This window comes from Eleutherodactylus coqui, chromosome 10 (genome assembly GCF_035609145.1).
Source record: "Eleutherodactylus coqui strain aEleCoq1 chromosome 10, aEleCoq1.hap1, whole genome shotgun sequence".
Lineage (NCBI taxonomy): Eukaryota > Metazoa > Chordata > Amphibia > Anura > Eleutherodactylidae > Eleutherodactylus > Eleutherodactylus coqui.
Window position 1 is genome coordinate 8,443,710 of NC_089846.1, and position 13,011 is coordinate 8,456,720.

Sequence of the window (13,011 nt, forward strand, 5' to 3'; positions counted from 1 at the left end):
ACTTAGAGGAAAAGATCTCAGTTTTGTTCTTTTCGTTCCCCCAGTCCCAGGGCCTTGTAAGTTACAAGAACATCACAAGATCTAAAGCAAGGACCCTGTTTCAAGCCCAAACCCTACTGGCTTCCATGACCACTCCACTCAAGGTCGTCCTCTGCTAAATCTTCCAGATGACGGTCGGTCCTCACCAAATTTATCCAGGCTGCTTGGAGTATTTTCTCTATTCTGCTAAATCGGCCTCGCCTATGTCTCCGATGCCTGGGTTCAGGAGGTCAAAGCCAGAAGAAAAGAATTGCACCAGCAGCAACACTGTAGTACCTAATCAGGGTCAGACCAGGAATGCAACTGCCAGAGTAGAAAGGAGTCTGAACCCACTGTCCCTTAGGATATCCACAAATATAAAAGAAGGCTCCAGCAGAATGCAGAGGTGCAAAATCCAAAGAGACTTTATTGCTCCATCACAAACAATTACAGCAACGTTTCGGCCAATAGGCCATTTTCAAACTCGGGCGATACCCAGTCTATCTTCCCTGGGTGTTATCCTTCCCATTCCCCCTACTTAACAATTTGAGGGGTTCTATTTCCACCTAGTCGTGGGACTCAAAAGAGAACGGGTCCATTGTACTGCCTTAGGGCGGCTTCAGACGACCATATATCATCCGCATATTCACGCCGGCCGATATACGGCGTCCCTCTCTGCAGGGGGAGGAGGCTAGAAGAGCCAGGAGCAGTGCTCTGAGCTCCCGCCCCCTCTCCGCCCCTCTGCACTATTTGCAATGAGGGGAGGCAGGATGGGGGCGGAGCTAATTCCTGATTTAGTTCAAGAGAAACGGCACTTCTGATCAACTTTTTATTGAACAATTCGATTTTACAGCAATGTTTTCAGGGATGGAATACGAGCTTGCAGAGGACTACGAATAGGAAAGGAAAAAAATCTCAAACTCAGTTCACAACATGCACAATTGAAGACTATTATTTCCAGACACTGGGAAATTTTAAAAGGAGACCCTTTTCTCACCAAGGACATTCCTCAAAGACCAACAGGGATTGTTTTGTAAGAACACAACCTTAAAGAATATTTTAGCCCCTTCTTGTCCCCCCAGCCAAATAACTTTTTACTCCAGTTAGAAGTGTTACGTCTGGAATTTTAAGGGGGCGTTTAAGTGTGGAGTTTGGAACTGCAAATGTTGCGCTAAGGAGGTAAGCCATAGTAACCGGTGGAGCCGGGCTAGATCTCTCCTTGGGTGGGGAAGCTCCTGATAAATGATGTGATCGCTTCATCACGTGAAACGTTTGATCTTTCAGAAACGCTCCGCCCTTCCTCGTCCAAAACAGATTTATCGCTATGAAAATGAATATCCCGAACTGGAAGGAACTCCGTTTATACGGTATGTTGTCGCCTTTCGTGGTGTATTTATGTGGGCTGGTAGTTGCTGTGCCGTTATACTCTTTGTAATTTAGCCTGTCATTTGTCAAGTTTACCGGTAGCCATATTGGTGGGAGCTAACCTGCTGTGACTGATAAAGGTAAGTACAGACGACTCTGCCTGTACCGGAGCAGACGCTGGCGGACTGTAGTATGCTGCCTGTGGTCTACTTCCAGGACTCTACAGCCGGGACCCTCCACTACGTGATTTAACCACCTCATGACACACACATCTTGTTACGTCCTAATTGCAGATTTCCTGTGCAGTTAGGATGTAAATAGTCATCCACAGCACATGCTTTGTATGCAGCCGACTTGGGGGCCGAACCTGCTCCATACACAGCAGGTATCCGCTGTCTGTCACATCTGATACCCGCCCACATCACCTGGGATCAGAGAGAACTCTGATCACAGTTGGCAACCATTTAACTGCCGCTGTCCGTTATGACAGCGGCATTTAAATGTCCTGAGCGGACCCACATGATAAGATCGCGGGGTGGCTGTATGGGTGTTATGGCAGCCTAGGGACTTCAGCAGGGCCCCAGGGCTGCCATAATAGCTTGCCTATTAAAGACATACCTATAGCCTTGTGGCATGTCTTTAACCCTTCAAGAACACCCTTTTGTTTTTCTCTCGTTTTTTCCTCCCGACTCTCAATAAACAGAACTCTTTTATTTATCGACGTTGCTGTATGAGGGCTTGTTTTATGTGGGACAAGTTGTATTTTTCAATGCTACTATTTAATGTACCGTGTAATGGGAAAAAAACGCCATTCCGCTATATTTGGAGGAGGATCTTCTTTCTACAGCGTACACACTTCGGCAAAAATACAAATAACTTTATGCTATGGCTCAGTACGATTGCGACAATACAGAATTCATATAGGTTAGTTTTTGTTTTGTTTTTTTGCTGCACTACTTAATTTTATTTTTTTCCAAAGATATTTTATTTTCTGCTCCCATCTTCTGACCGCCATAACTATTGTATTGGTCTTTCGATATAGTTGTGCCAAGGCTCATTCTTTGTAGGACGTACTGTAGTTTCTATTGGTACCAATTTGGAGTACATACTGCTTTTTGTTTACTTTTTATTACATTTTTTTCTTGGAGACGGGGTGACCAAAAAACTAGATTTTTGTAAGAACTTACCATAAAATCTCTTTCTCATCTGTATCATTGGGGGACACAGCAAAGACCTTGGGACGTTCTAGAGCAGTACCCAAGGGGTTGGGAAAATATAAGAAGCCGCATGTGTAAAGAAGCGTACTCAGCGCTTTAACTACGACTAGCGTTAATGGATGCCTAGGCATCCAGCATGCTTAGAGACGGAGCAAGAAGGGGCCTGAGTAACGGACCCATCCATCCTCCAGGAGGAAAAAAGAACTCCTGATAAGGAGCTCCCGACGAGGCACCCGCCGTCCGAGTAATATGAGCCGTAACACGGCCTGAGAATATAACTTCACTGGCCGGAGCAAGGAGTCGCCTTGGAAAATCAGGAATCCACTTAGAGTTGCCGGAATTACTAGCAGCAAACCAGCGTGACTGAAGAATGCTACCTGAGAGAGGTACTCTTGCATAGTCAGACCGAGCCCACTTGCCACCGGAGTGTTCCTCGGGACGAGGCACTACTGAGATTGGTGCCCACCGAATACTTCACTGAAGTTGATCCTGGTACCAGCGGCGGCGAGAGAATATACAAAAGGTCGATAACTACCGTCTCCTGATGACAACCTTCGGTACAAAATCGGCATCCAAAACAAGGCTATGGAGCCATCAGCGCCGAAACTTAAGGAAGTTTCCATATACCTCCAGGTTTGTCAATATCACCTTCACAGTCCCGCCATTGGGAGTGGAGGGGGCGGGGAAGTGGGTTGATTCCAGACACCAATGAAGAAACCACTTGTTGCCATTCACAACCGCTTCCCCGTGTTGCCCAAGGCTGGAAGGCTTGCGACGGGAAGTTCCCAGTTCGATTTCTTGAAGAAGTCATATACGCAGCTCACTACCCCCAGAATGTGGGTGGAATCTAGAACCCCAGGACTGATTTCTGGCCCTAGGCCGCATAACTGAAACGCAGCATGACACTGATGCTGCATATCCTAACAACCCCCGTCCGTGACGTCGGCTGTCTAATCTGAAGAGATCCTTCCGTCCTGTGATCCTAAGCCAATGCCCACAGTGTCCACTTTCGGCATGAAACCATGGGCTTCCGAAGACGTCTGTCCTCTGGAATGGCGACTGACTGGATAGTCAACTAGGGCTGGACCTGTACTGGGATTCATTGCAACCGCCCGAATCCACTAGGTACAAAAGGATTAGCTGCACAGCAAGGCAGCAAGGGTATCCCGGTACGGGACTCTCACTGGTCCTTTTGAGGAAACCTCAGCAGTAGAGAGGGACGAACTCTAAGGATTTACCGACAGTACAAGTATATACTGTTTCACTGTCTCCTGAAGCAATAATGCAAGGAGGATCGCAGCGAACGTCTGGATCCGTCTGCCTTACCTCCGTTGGACATGTTAACTTCCCTATACAATTCGTCTCGCAAGGGAATCGGATGAACTATTTTTGCTAAGGATCAGCGCCCTACACCTGATCCGCAATTAGACTGTGGCCGTAGAAGTACTCTGTATTTTGGAGCACTCTCCATCCACAATAAAGGAAAAAAACGTGGCCTGTTCTGCACCCATCAGGGTCAGCAGGGGGCTCCTTCTCAAACAGTATCCTGCCTGTAGTCCAGATGACCTGAGCTACCCACATCCATACGGACACGGCTGATAGAACTAGCAGTTCAGGTTCCTAGAAAACGCAAGATGTCTTGTAGTTCTGAGACCGCCCGAGAGGGAGCCGACTCAAAGTGGGTAGGCATGGCAAAGAGCTGACCAGAAATGCACCCCATAGGCATATCTATAGCCCCCCAGCTCCATGTTGGAGTTGAGACTGCCCATGAGTCCGGACTGTGCGGAAAAACGAGATGCTCACTGGTTGCACGTCACTCTCGGCGACATAGTATGCCGCTTCAGCCTGCGGCTGTCCTGAAATCGGAGAGACGCCATAAAGCTGCCTGCCGGGAGCTGCAGGTGGTCATCCCAGGGGAGCTAGCAGTTAGGTAAAGGTCAGGTGCGCGAGCTCACCCGCTACAGAGCGGACATTCCTGTGATAGTACTCGTTCCATCTGGAAAGTACCACAGGTCTCAGCAAGGCTGGAGAAAAGCCCACAGGCAGTTCGATAATAATGTTCATAGGGCGACTTATTCTGGGTGAATCTCGTGTCATACCGTACATGGTTCCAGCCGGCCCGTCCACGTGTCATCCTGACCTCGGACCCTGCAGTAGGCTGCCTGCAGGTAACTGCAGGAGGGGTAGCAGGGCAGCTAGCCGTTAGACTAGGCTCAACTTGGTCCGGCATGCCATCAAGGCCGGAGTATAGCTGAAATCAGTGCAAGTAAACATTGTAGAAACGAGATATGCACTGCTGGATGTAATGTCGTACTGCACCGCTGAGCGCACATAATCCGTGGCTGTCTGACCCCTGTCCGCATGTCATCCTGGACTCAGACCCTTGATGCAGGGAACTGCAGGAGGGGCACCAGGAAGCTACCGAGGGGAACCCCGGACGAGTGCATGTGCTCCTTCAGGCACGGAAGGGCTCACAGGTCTCAGCATGCCTGGAGTACTGCCAACAATCAGCTTGAACCCTGTCGTCCGTAAGATGAGATCTATTCCGGCTGGTACATAGTATGTAGCTCCGGCCGCCCCTGTCAGTGTCATCCTAGACATGGACACTGCGGTACGTCTGCCTGCAGGGAAGTGCAGGAGAGGTAGCAGAGGAGTTACCAACCGACATGGCTTAACCCGGTGTTGGGCACACATGGGGAGCGATGAGTCCGGAGACTCCCTGCAAGTACTGACAAGAGATTGCATACTGTTGTCCGTAAGACGAGATCTTCTCTGCTGGATGTAATCTCGTATCTAGCGAGAGCGCACTTGGTCTGTGGCTTTGGTCGGCAACTCTCCGCGTGTCATCCTAGATGTGGACTCTGCGGTACGACTGACTGCAGGAACTGCAGGGTATTACCGACAGGGAAAAACTCAACCCCATGCTTGGTAGACATGGGGCGCAATCAGCAAGCCTAGAGTAGTGCTGACAAGAGTTCACGCACTTAGTCCGTAAAACGAGATAATCTCTGCTGGATGTACATCTCGTATCGTAGCGAGTGCGCACTTGGTATGTGGGTCTGGCCACCCCTGTCCATGTGTCATCCTGGATACGGACACTGCGGTATGGCTGCCTGCAGGGAACTGCAGGAGGGGCAACAAGGGAGCTACCGTAGTGTCCTTCTGCACACAGACACTTGTGTAAGCCTGGCTGCAGAGAACTGCAGGAGGGGCAACAGGGGAGGAGGATGGATGGTGCTAGGCACATATCGAGTGGTCAGCATAGCCCTGAACAACCGCCGCCTGCTGGCAAAACGGGCCTCCCGTATACACCAGCCTATGGCGGTCATAAACACAAGCTGTACGTGGCTAGTCATGCAATCTGCTCAGCGGTGAAATACACCGAAAAACCTGGCTGGCGGCCCTGCACTCCAGCCTACCAACGAAACAGAAATGACAGGTCAGACTCAAAATTGAGACTGTTGTTCCTGTAGAGGGCAGTGCAAGGCCGGTGACAAACGTCACATAGCGTGCGGCACCCGGTGCACGTGGCTCCAAACCATGCCAGCAGGGAGAGGAAGGGCTCGCGGTGCCGTCCAAGTCTATGAAAGTAGCGGCGCTGGGTGACAGACGACCGCGCGCTAGATCAGGGGCAGCGCTGCGGGAAAAGTACCCCCCGCACTGCCACCATAATGTCTGAGCCGCATGGTGGCTAAACACAGCCCTGCCGCAGGCGGCAGTACGATCCGCTGGTGGCGGCAGCACTACCGGCCGCGGGCGGTGGCACAAAACACTGGCCGTGGGCAGTAAAACCAAATGCACAACAGTACAACCTGCCGTGGCAGACCAGTTGCGAGCGGCGCTGGCATAAGCCGCCAGCGGCAAAATACAAGCTGCCAGAGCGCAGCAGGTGCAGACAGCGCAAACACAAGCCGCAGGAGCCCAGCAGTTGTAGGCCCGTGCAACACAAGAGGCAGCGCAACCTGTTCTGTCCGCAGGGCGGCGGACTAACATAATAAAGCCACATACTTACCTCTTGACCGAGGAAGGGTGCTTTCCCGGCTCCAGCAGAGCTTCTCCCAACCATCGCCTGCCTTTAGGAAGGGAGGGGGGGGGGGGGCTCTATGACTGGCGGGTCCCATCCAGGTTAGGGCCTGCATGTGTCTCCTTGTCTTCTGAGGGATCGGGCAGAGAACAGAAGGTTAGTTATCCTCTGTTCGCCATCCTCGGTGGGTTAACTGGGAGATTCCTGCCTCCCCGTTATTCCCAGGTCTTCCGAAGAAAAACTGAAAAATAAGATGAAAAAATAGTCTCTGTAGGAGAGACCGTCTGCCTCCTACAACACTAAGCTAAAAACTGAGCTAGCATGATGCTTGCAGGGGGGTATATCTAGTGGGAGGAGTTAACACTTTTATGCTTAGTGTCGCCTCCTAGTGGCAGAAGCTATAGCCAAGGTCTCTGCTGTGTTCCCCAATGATACAGAAGGGAAAAGGGCACTTGTGATGTGTTTATTTTTTAATGATGATCACCGTGAGGGATAAATAATACGTCCCTTTGATAATTAAACTTTTACGGAAGCAGCTATTTCAAATGTTTTAACTTCATTTTTTTTTCATTATAAATATAGAAAAAGGTTTTTGTCTTTAACTTTTACCTTTTTATTTTTTTTAGTAATAGATAGCTTTTTTTAATTTTTTTTATTTTTAATCTTTACATTTTTTTTTTGTATTTATAGTAGACTTGAAGTTGCGATGGTTTCATCCCTCCTGCAGTATAATGTAACACCATTGTATTACTTTATACTGCAATCTGACAGGCAGTCTATGAAGCTACACCATGGGCAATCATGACAGCCCTGGGAGCCAAGGACCCTGACCGCAATGGCAATCTAATGGCGCCCCATGATCTCATTTCAGGGGGGTGAAGCCTTTTGGATCCTCGAACTCTGATTTATCCCTATCAGAATAGATGGCTGCATTTAAAGGGTTAACAGCCATGATCAGCACGAGTGCTGATTGCAGCTGTTGCAGGCGGGTTTCAGCTGTGAATAACAGCCGACACCCGCTTTGTATGGAGCGGGATCAACCCTGGATCCCGCTCCATACACATCCCGAACCCCCATGACGTAACTGTTAAAACACAGTATATCGCAATACTATAGTATAAAAAAATCAAACAATCGCAAGTTCAAAGCCCCGGTGGGAACTAATAAAAAGTAAAATAAAGATTTATTTTATTTTATTTTTTTTTAATCTAAAAAAAAAATAAATAAAAATAATCTAAAAATTGGTTTTGCTGCATATATAAAGATTCAATCTATTAAAATATCACATTGTTAATACTACAAAATTAACTCCATCAGAAAGAGATACTCAAATGGCAGAATTTTGCTTTTTTTGGTCGCTTCTCCAAGAAAAAAATTGAAGAAAAGGCTATGAAAAAGCATATTACCGAAACCGATACCAATGTAAACAACCGGTCAGCTGCCAAAAAATGAGCCCTCACACAGGCCCATCGACAGAAAAATAAGGTTGTGGGGGTCAAAAATGGTGACAGAAAGCAATTTTTTTAAATTTTTTTTTAAACTAAACTATATAAATTTGGTATTGCTGAAATCGCATCAACCCACAGAACAGACATGTCATTTTTGCTGCACCATGAACGCTGTAACACCCCCCCCCCCCCCCCAGAAAAGAAGGTGCAATTGTATTTCTTTGCAACTTTGTCCTACTCCAGAAGTTTGTAAGTCTTCCAATGCATTGTATCATACGTTAAAAGGTGCTTTGATGAATTGGAACTTGTGCCACAAGAAAACAAGCCCTGTGCAGATAGGTCACCGAAAAATAAAGTTATGATTTTTTAAAAGTGGGAATACCAGAACTACAGAATGTGACCTAGACGCAGGAGCATCCATGACCCTTGGTCATGAGACGGTGGAAGGGGAAATGTTCTTTCTGGTTTCTTCTCCTGATCTGTCACATTCCTCCCATTTTAGAAATTGTGAATTACTTATGCAGCGTGAAGCTGCCACGCCTGGAAGACAAGTTGTCTGCTGCACAGGAATTCCCAATAGAGGTAAGTCATTACTCTGGGTCTCCCTGTACACTCTTTGTCAAAAAAAAAAACAAAAAACAAACGCGCCCCCAGAAAAAGTTGCTACAAAACGCTGCATGCAGTTCCATCTCAGGCAGATCTGTAAATGATGAGAGTTGTGGTGATTAGATGAACGGTCTTGTCACCAGAGGCCCTAAAAGTGGTCCCCCCCTTGGCCTATAAGAGGCCCTTGGAGGCTCCTTGTGTGTAGTGACCTCTTCTGCTTGTAGAGCTTGTTGGCCACTAGACGCCTCTACGACGCAGAGAAGAGATGTCACCCCGTTACCAGAGTCTGAGAGGGGGCGCATTATTGGGATGTGAGAAGCTGGATGGTCGGATCGATGAATTGTTCCCACCGGGCGTTCTGACCCGACTGTTAGGAGGTGTTGGGACCAGTGGATGGGGGCACACAAGGTGACCGGGCTCAGGACGCCCCCTACAGACCACCAGTAGAGAGGAGCGTCTGACTAGACTTTTAGGAGGTGTTGGGACCAGTGGATGTGTGAGGGCACACAAGGTGACTGGGCTCAGGACGCCCCCTACAGACCACCAGTAGAGAGGACTGTCTGACCAGACTGTTAGGAGGTGTTGGGACCAGTGGATGTGTGAGGGCACACAAGGTGACCGGGCTCAGGACGCCCCCTACAGACCACCAGTAGAGAGGACTGTCTGAGCAGACTGTTAGGAGGTGTTGGGACCAGTGGATGTGTGAGGGCACACAAGGTGACCAGGCTCAGGACGTGCCGACAGACCACTAAGCTAGAGGCAGTACAACAGGGTACTAGAGGCTCCATGCCCGCCCATATCACATCTTGTATCCAAGCTAGAGGTGGTACAACAAGGTACTAGAGCCTCCCTACAAGGGGTCGGTTCTCCACAATAAATGGTCGTTTTTGCTCTGTCATTGTAATCTCTTCAACATTACAATCACGCAGAGAAAGTTTCATCCATCCGTCAACTTCTAGAGGGATATGTTACTGTCAGTGAGTCTCTCTCTCTCTCCCCCTCCCCCCCTCTCTCCCCCTCCCCCCCTCTCTCTCCCTCCCCCCCTCTCTCTCCCTCCCCCCCCTCTCTCTCCCTCCCCCCCTCTCTCTCCCTCCCCCCCTCTCTCTCTCTCCCACCCTCTCTCTCTCTCTCTCTCCCACCCTCTCTCTCTCCCACCCTCTCTCTCTCTCCCACCCTCTCTCTCTCTCCCACCCTCTCTCTCCCACCCTCTCTCTCTCTCTCTCTCTCCCACCCTCTCTCTCTCTCTCTCTCCCACCCTCTCTCTCTCTCTCCCACCCTCTCTCTCTCTCTCCCACCCTCTCTCTCTCTCTCCCACCCTCTCTCTCTCTCTCCCACCCTCTCTCTCTCTCCCACCCTCTCTCTCTCTCTCCCACCCTCTCTCTCTCTCTCTCCCACCCCCTCTCTCTCTCTCCCACCCCCTCTCTCTCTCTCCCACCCCCTCTCTCTCTCTCCCACCCTCTCTCTCTCCCCCTCTCCCTCTAAAATTTTATATAAGACCCTGTCTTATTTTCGGGCAACTGGGTATATACGCCTTCTAGAGGATGGGTGTTGCTGACAATAAGTATATTTGTATCCTCGCTTGTAAATCTCTGGTTTTTCTTATATCTCCATAGCCTGAGACTAAAGACGAGTTCTTATTCAGCGAAATGTTTCAGGAATACTCTGAACTTGAAGCCAAGTGGGAAGCTCCTGATGTCGTTAGGAGAGGAGGACTCTGTGGGGTTGTGAGGACTCGTTAGCAACTCTATCAGTTTATGGATGCCTGTGGCTCACTTAAAGTATATCGCGACTTTTAAAGGACTAAATCTGCAGCAGTCGTGGATTTGCAGGCAGAATCTGCACCGACAAATCTGATAAGGCCGCCTTCGGACATGACAGAAACGTAATCGAATTGCCGCTTGTGGAATCGCTGCAGAAATTCCGCAGCGTTTACAGTACAAGCCGGGTGGAGGAAAATAAAAAAAAATCTTCAAAAAGGTGCAGATATTTTCCACCATGAATTTGCAGCATTTTTGAAATACGAGGGTTGAATTCCGCAGCTGTTCCACAAAAATGTGTCCAAATCCACGCCATTTAGGAGCAGATTTTGCTGTCGTGGAATTGCTACGGGTATCCCACAGCTTGCCCTCAGCTATTGCCCGCGGCTATGTGAGCGAGGGGCTAGCATTCACAGGAGCTTTGCTGGCTTTTATGTTTAAGGCTTATTTTTATAATGACTGATGGATGGTATTTTCCTTGACTTCAGCTTGGACTTTATGACAAGAGACGGGGAGGAGGGGGGGGGGGGTTGTAGAGTTTGTTTTTGTAAACTGTTTTATTGTTGTAAAAATCTAATAAAAAGGCATTCTAATTATTTTTAAAAAACCTCTTGTATATTCAGTATTCCCGAATCCACTTTCTGCAGAACGAACTAAGCTTATCCTGAACTGCTTCCCAACAGAGTGTCTTTTCTGATGGGGCCCATCAGTATGCTTAAAGTATTTTTACACGGGAGGATTGAAGGGGCACAAACATCCAACAGCCGTCGCACAGACTGACTATCGTTCCTCTGCGTATACAGGAGCGATGGCCCTATAAGTGAAGGCAGGTGGAGCAGTCGGGGTTCGTTCCGGCCCACCCGCCTCCATGCACCGTAAACTGCAGTCGCCCAAATATTGACTGGCTCCTGTTTACACGGGCCCACGGTCATTTGGTTTTTAGTTCTGTTAAATACCAAGCGACTCCTATAGGTGAGCGACTTCTCACTCAGTGTCCTGTCAGTGGCCGCCTGTGCATGTGACTATCGCCTGAATTTGTAGTTGGCGCAGGGCGACATCACAGTCTATGCAGTTCAAAATCCTTGCCAGGAAGGGGGGGGGGGGGGGGCGGAGACGGGGGTTTGGTCGGGACACGATGGGCCCTTTCCACGGTGAAGGAGGCAGAGAAGATATCATTCCACAGTATAGATTTTAACCAGTTCTCGGTGAAAGACTCTGGTTGAGAGCACTCCACTTTCTCTGGTAGGCCGATTTATATGTAGGTTGTTACGGCGGAGGCGATTTTCTGGGTTGTCTGTCTTGGATTGACAGAATTCTGCTTGTTTGTACTGCCGCTGGGAGTGGCCTCAGGGAGTCCTCAACACTAGAAACTCGGTCTTCCATCTCGCTTATCCTGCCCCGCATATTTTGTAGATTTAGTCTATTTTGCCCGTGAGGAAGGACTTTGCAAGCATTGATAGCCTCCAGAAGTTGACGCAGAGCGGGTTCTGGATTCTGCCGAGGGTCAGCCTCGCCTTCCTTTGCCTGAGTGGGTCGCATCAGTCGTGGTGTGTGTTCAGGTGTGTCTGTACGGGAGAACTCTGAGTTTTTCGGCTGCGGAGCCACTCTTGGCTCGGGTACTCACGTTGAACAAATATTGAGCACGGGAGGTTAGTAAAGGCTGTAGGAGCGTAGTTCCATGATAATTGAAAGAAGATATGTGGGGCGGGAGAGGATCTCTGTATGGGTCACAGTCCCGAAAGCCCTCCAGGGGGGGAGCCTGAATTTTGGTCCGATAAATCAAACTGAAGGTAGTAATGTGAGAAGCCGCAATGGCCGAGTCGCTGGGGCCCGGTGGGGTCTCGTGGTGTCTTGGGGTGGGGGTGGGGGGCAGCCCGTGAGATGCAGTCAAACAGACACCCCAGGGCCAGCCGTAACCGCTGTTCGCCACCTCACGGCAAGCCAAAGTTATTTCCTGGCACCGGATGTAAGAGTGGCCGCAGAATGGCGTTTGCTGGGGGGTTCAACCCACAATGGGTGCCTCTCCTGATATAAACTGCTTTCCCCTCGGGTCGCTTGTCCTCCCGGTGATGACCGACCGGGGTCTACTCACGGTTAGTAGTCTCCTGGAGCAGGGGTTTAGCAGCAGTGGTCCGTACAGCCGTGTTCTGCGGGTGTGTGGGGTCGAGGTTCCTCGCAGGTCTTGTGTGCCGCTGAGCAGAGAGGCCCAGCGCAGCAGGACGACAGCCTGGAACAGTGTGTCGCGGACCTCCTCAGTCCCATCGAGCAGGGAAACAATAGCCGGCGCCGAGCGGAGCCCGCATGTAAGATGTCTGCCGGAGACCGTGCCGCCAAGTCGGGGCAGGAGTCGAGCGGCAGGGCGATGGCGCCAAGTCTCACGTGCTCCGGCGCTTGAATCGAGTCGCGCCACCAGGGTCGGGGGGACGGCTGCGGTCCGGGACCTGGCAGGCTCCACGGGTCACAGGGATCTGCAGGCGGGAGGATCGGGTGCAGCCAGACACGCCGCAAGGAGGGAGCGAGCTGCGATCCGCCGAAAGGCCTCGTTGGGTGAGAGGGATCGGCTCTGGTTAGCCTCC

The 13,011-nt window shown here is 50.0% G+C and overlaps 1 protein-coding gene across 2 annotated transcripts in view; it reads left to right on the top strand.

Moving 5' to 3' along the window:
* TTF1 (transcription termination factor 1) overlaps positions 1-10,945 on the top strand; it is a 47,519-nt gene extending 36,574 nt beyond the window's left edge. For both annotated transcript variants that reach the window (XM_066580175.1, XM_066580176.1), the window contains exons 11-13: positions 1,303-1,385; positions 8,575-8,654; positions 10,292-10,945. In XM_066580175.1, coding sequence (XP_066436272.1) covers positions 1,303-1,385; positions 8,575-8,654; positions 10,292-10,417 — 289 coding nt within the window. In that variant the 3' untranslated portion in view covers positions 10,418-10,945. The remainder of the gene's footprint in view (positions 1-1,302; positions 1,386-8,574; positions 8,655-10,291) is intronic.
* The last annotated feature ends 2,066 nt before the right edge of the window (positions 10,946-13,011 follow it).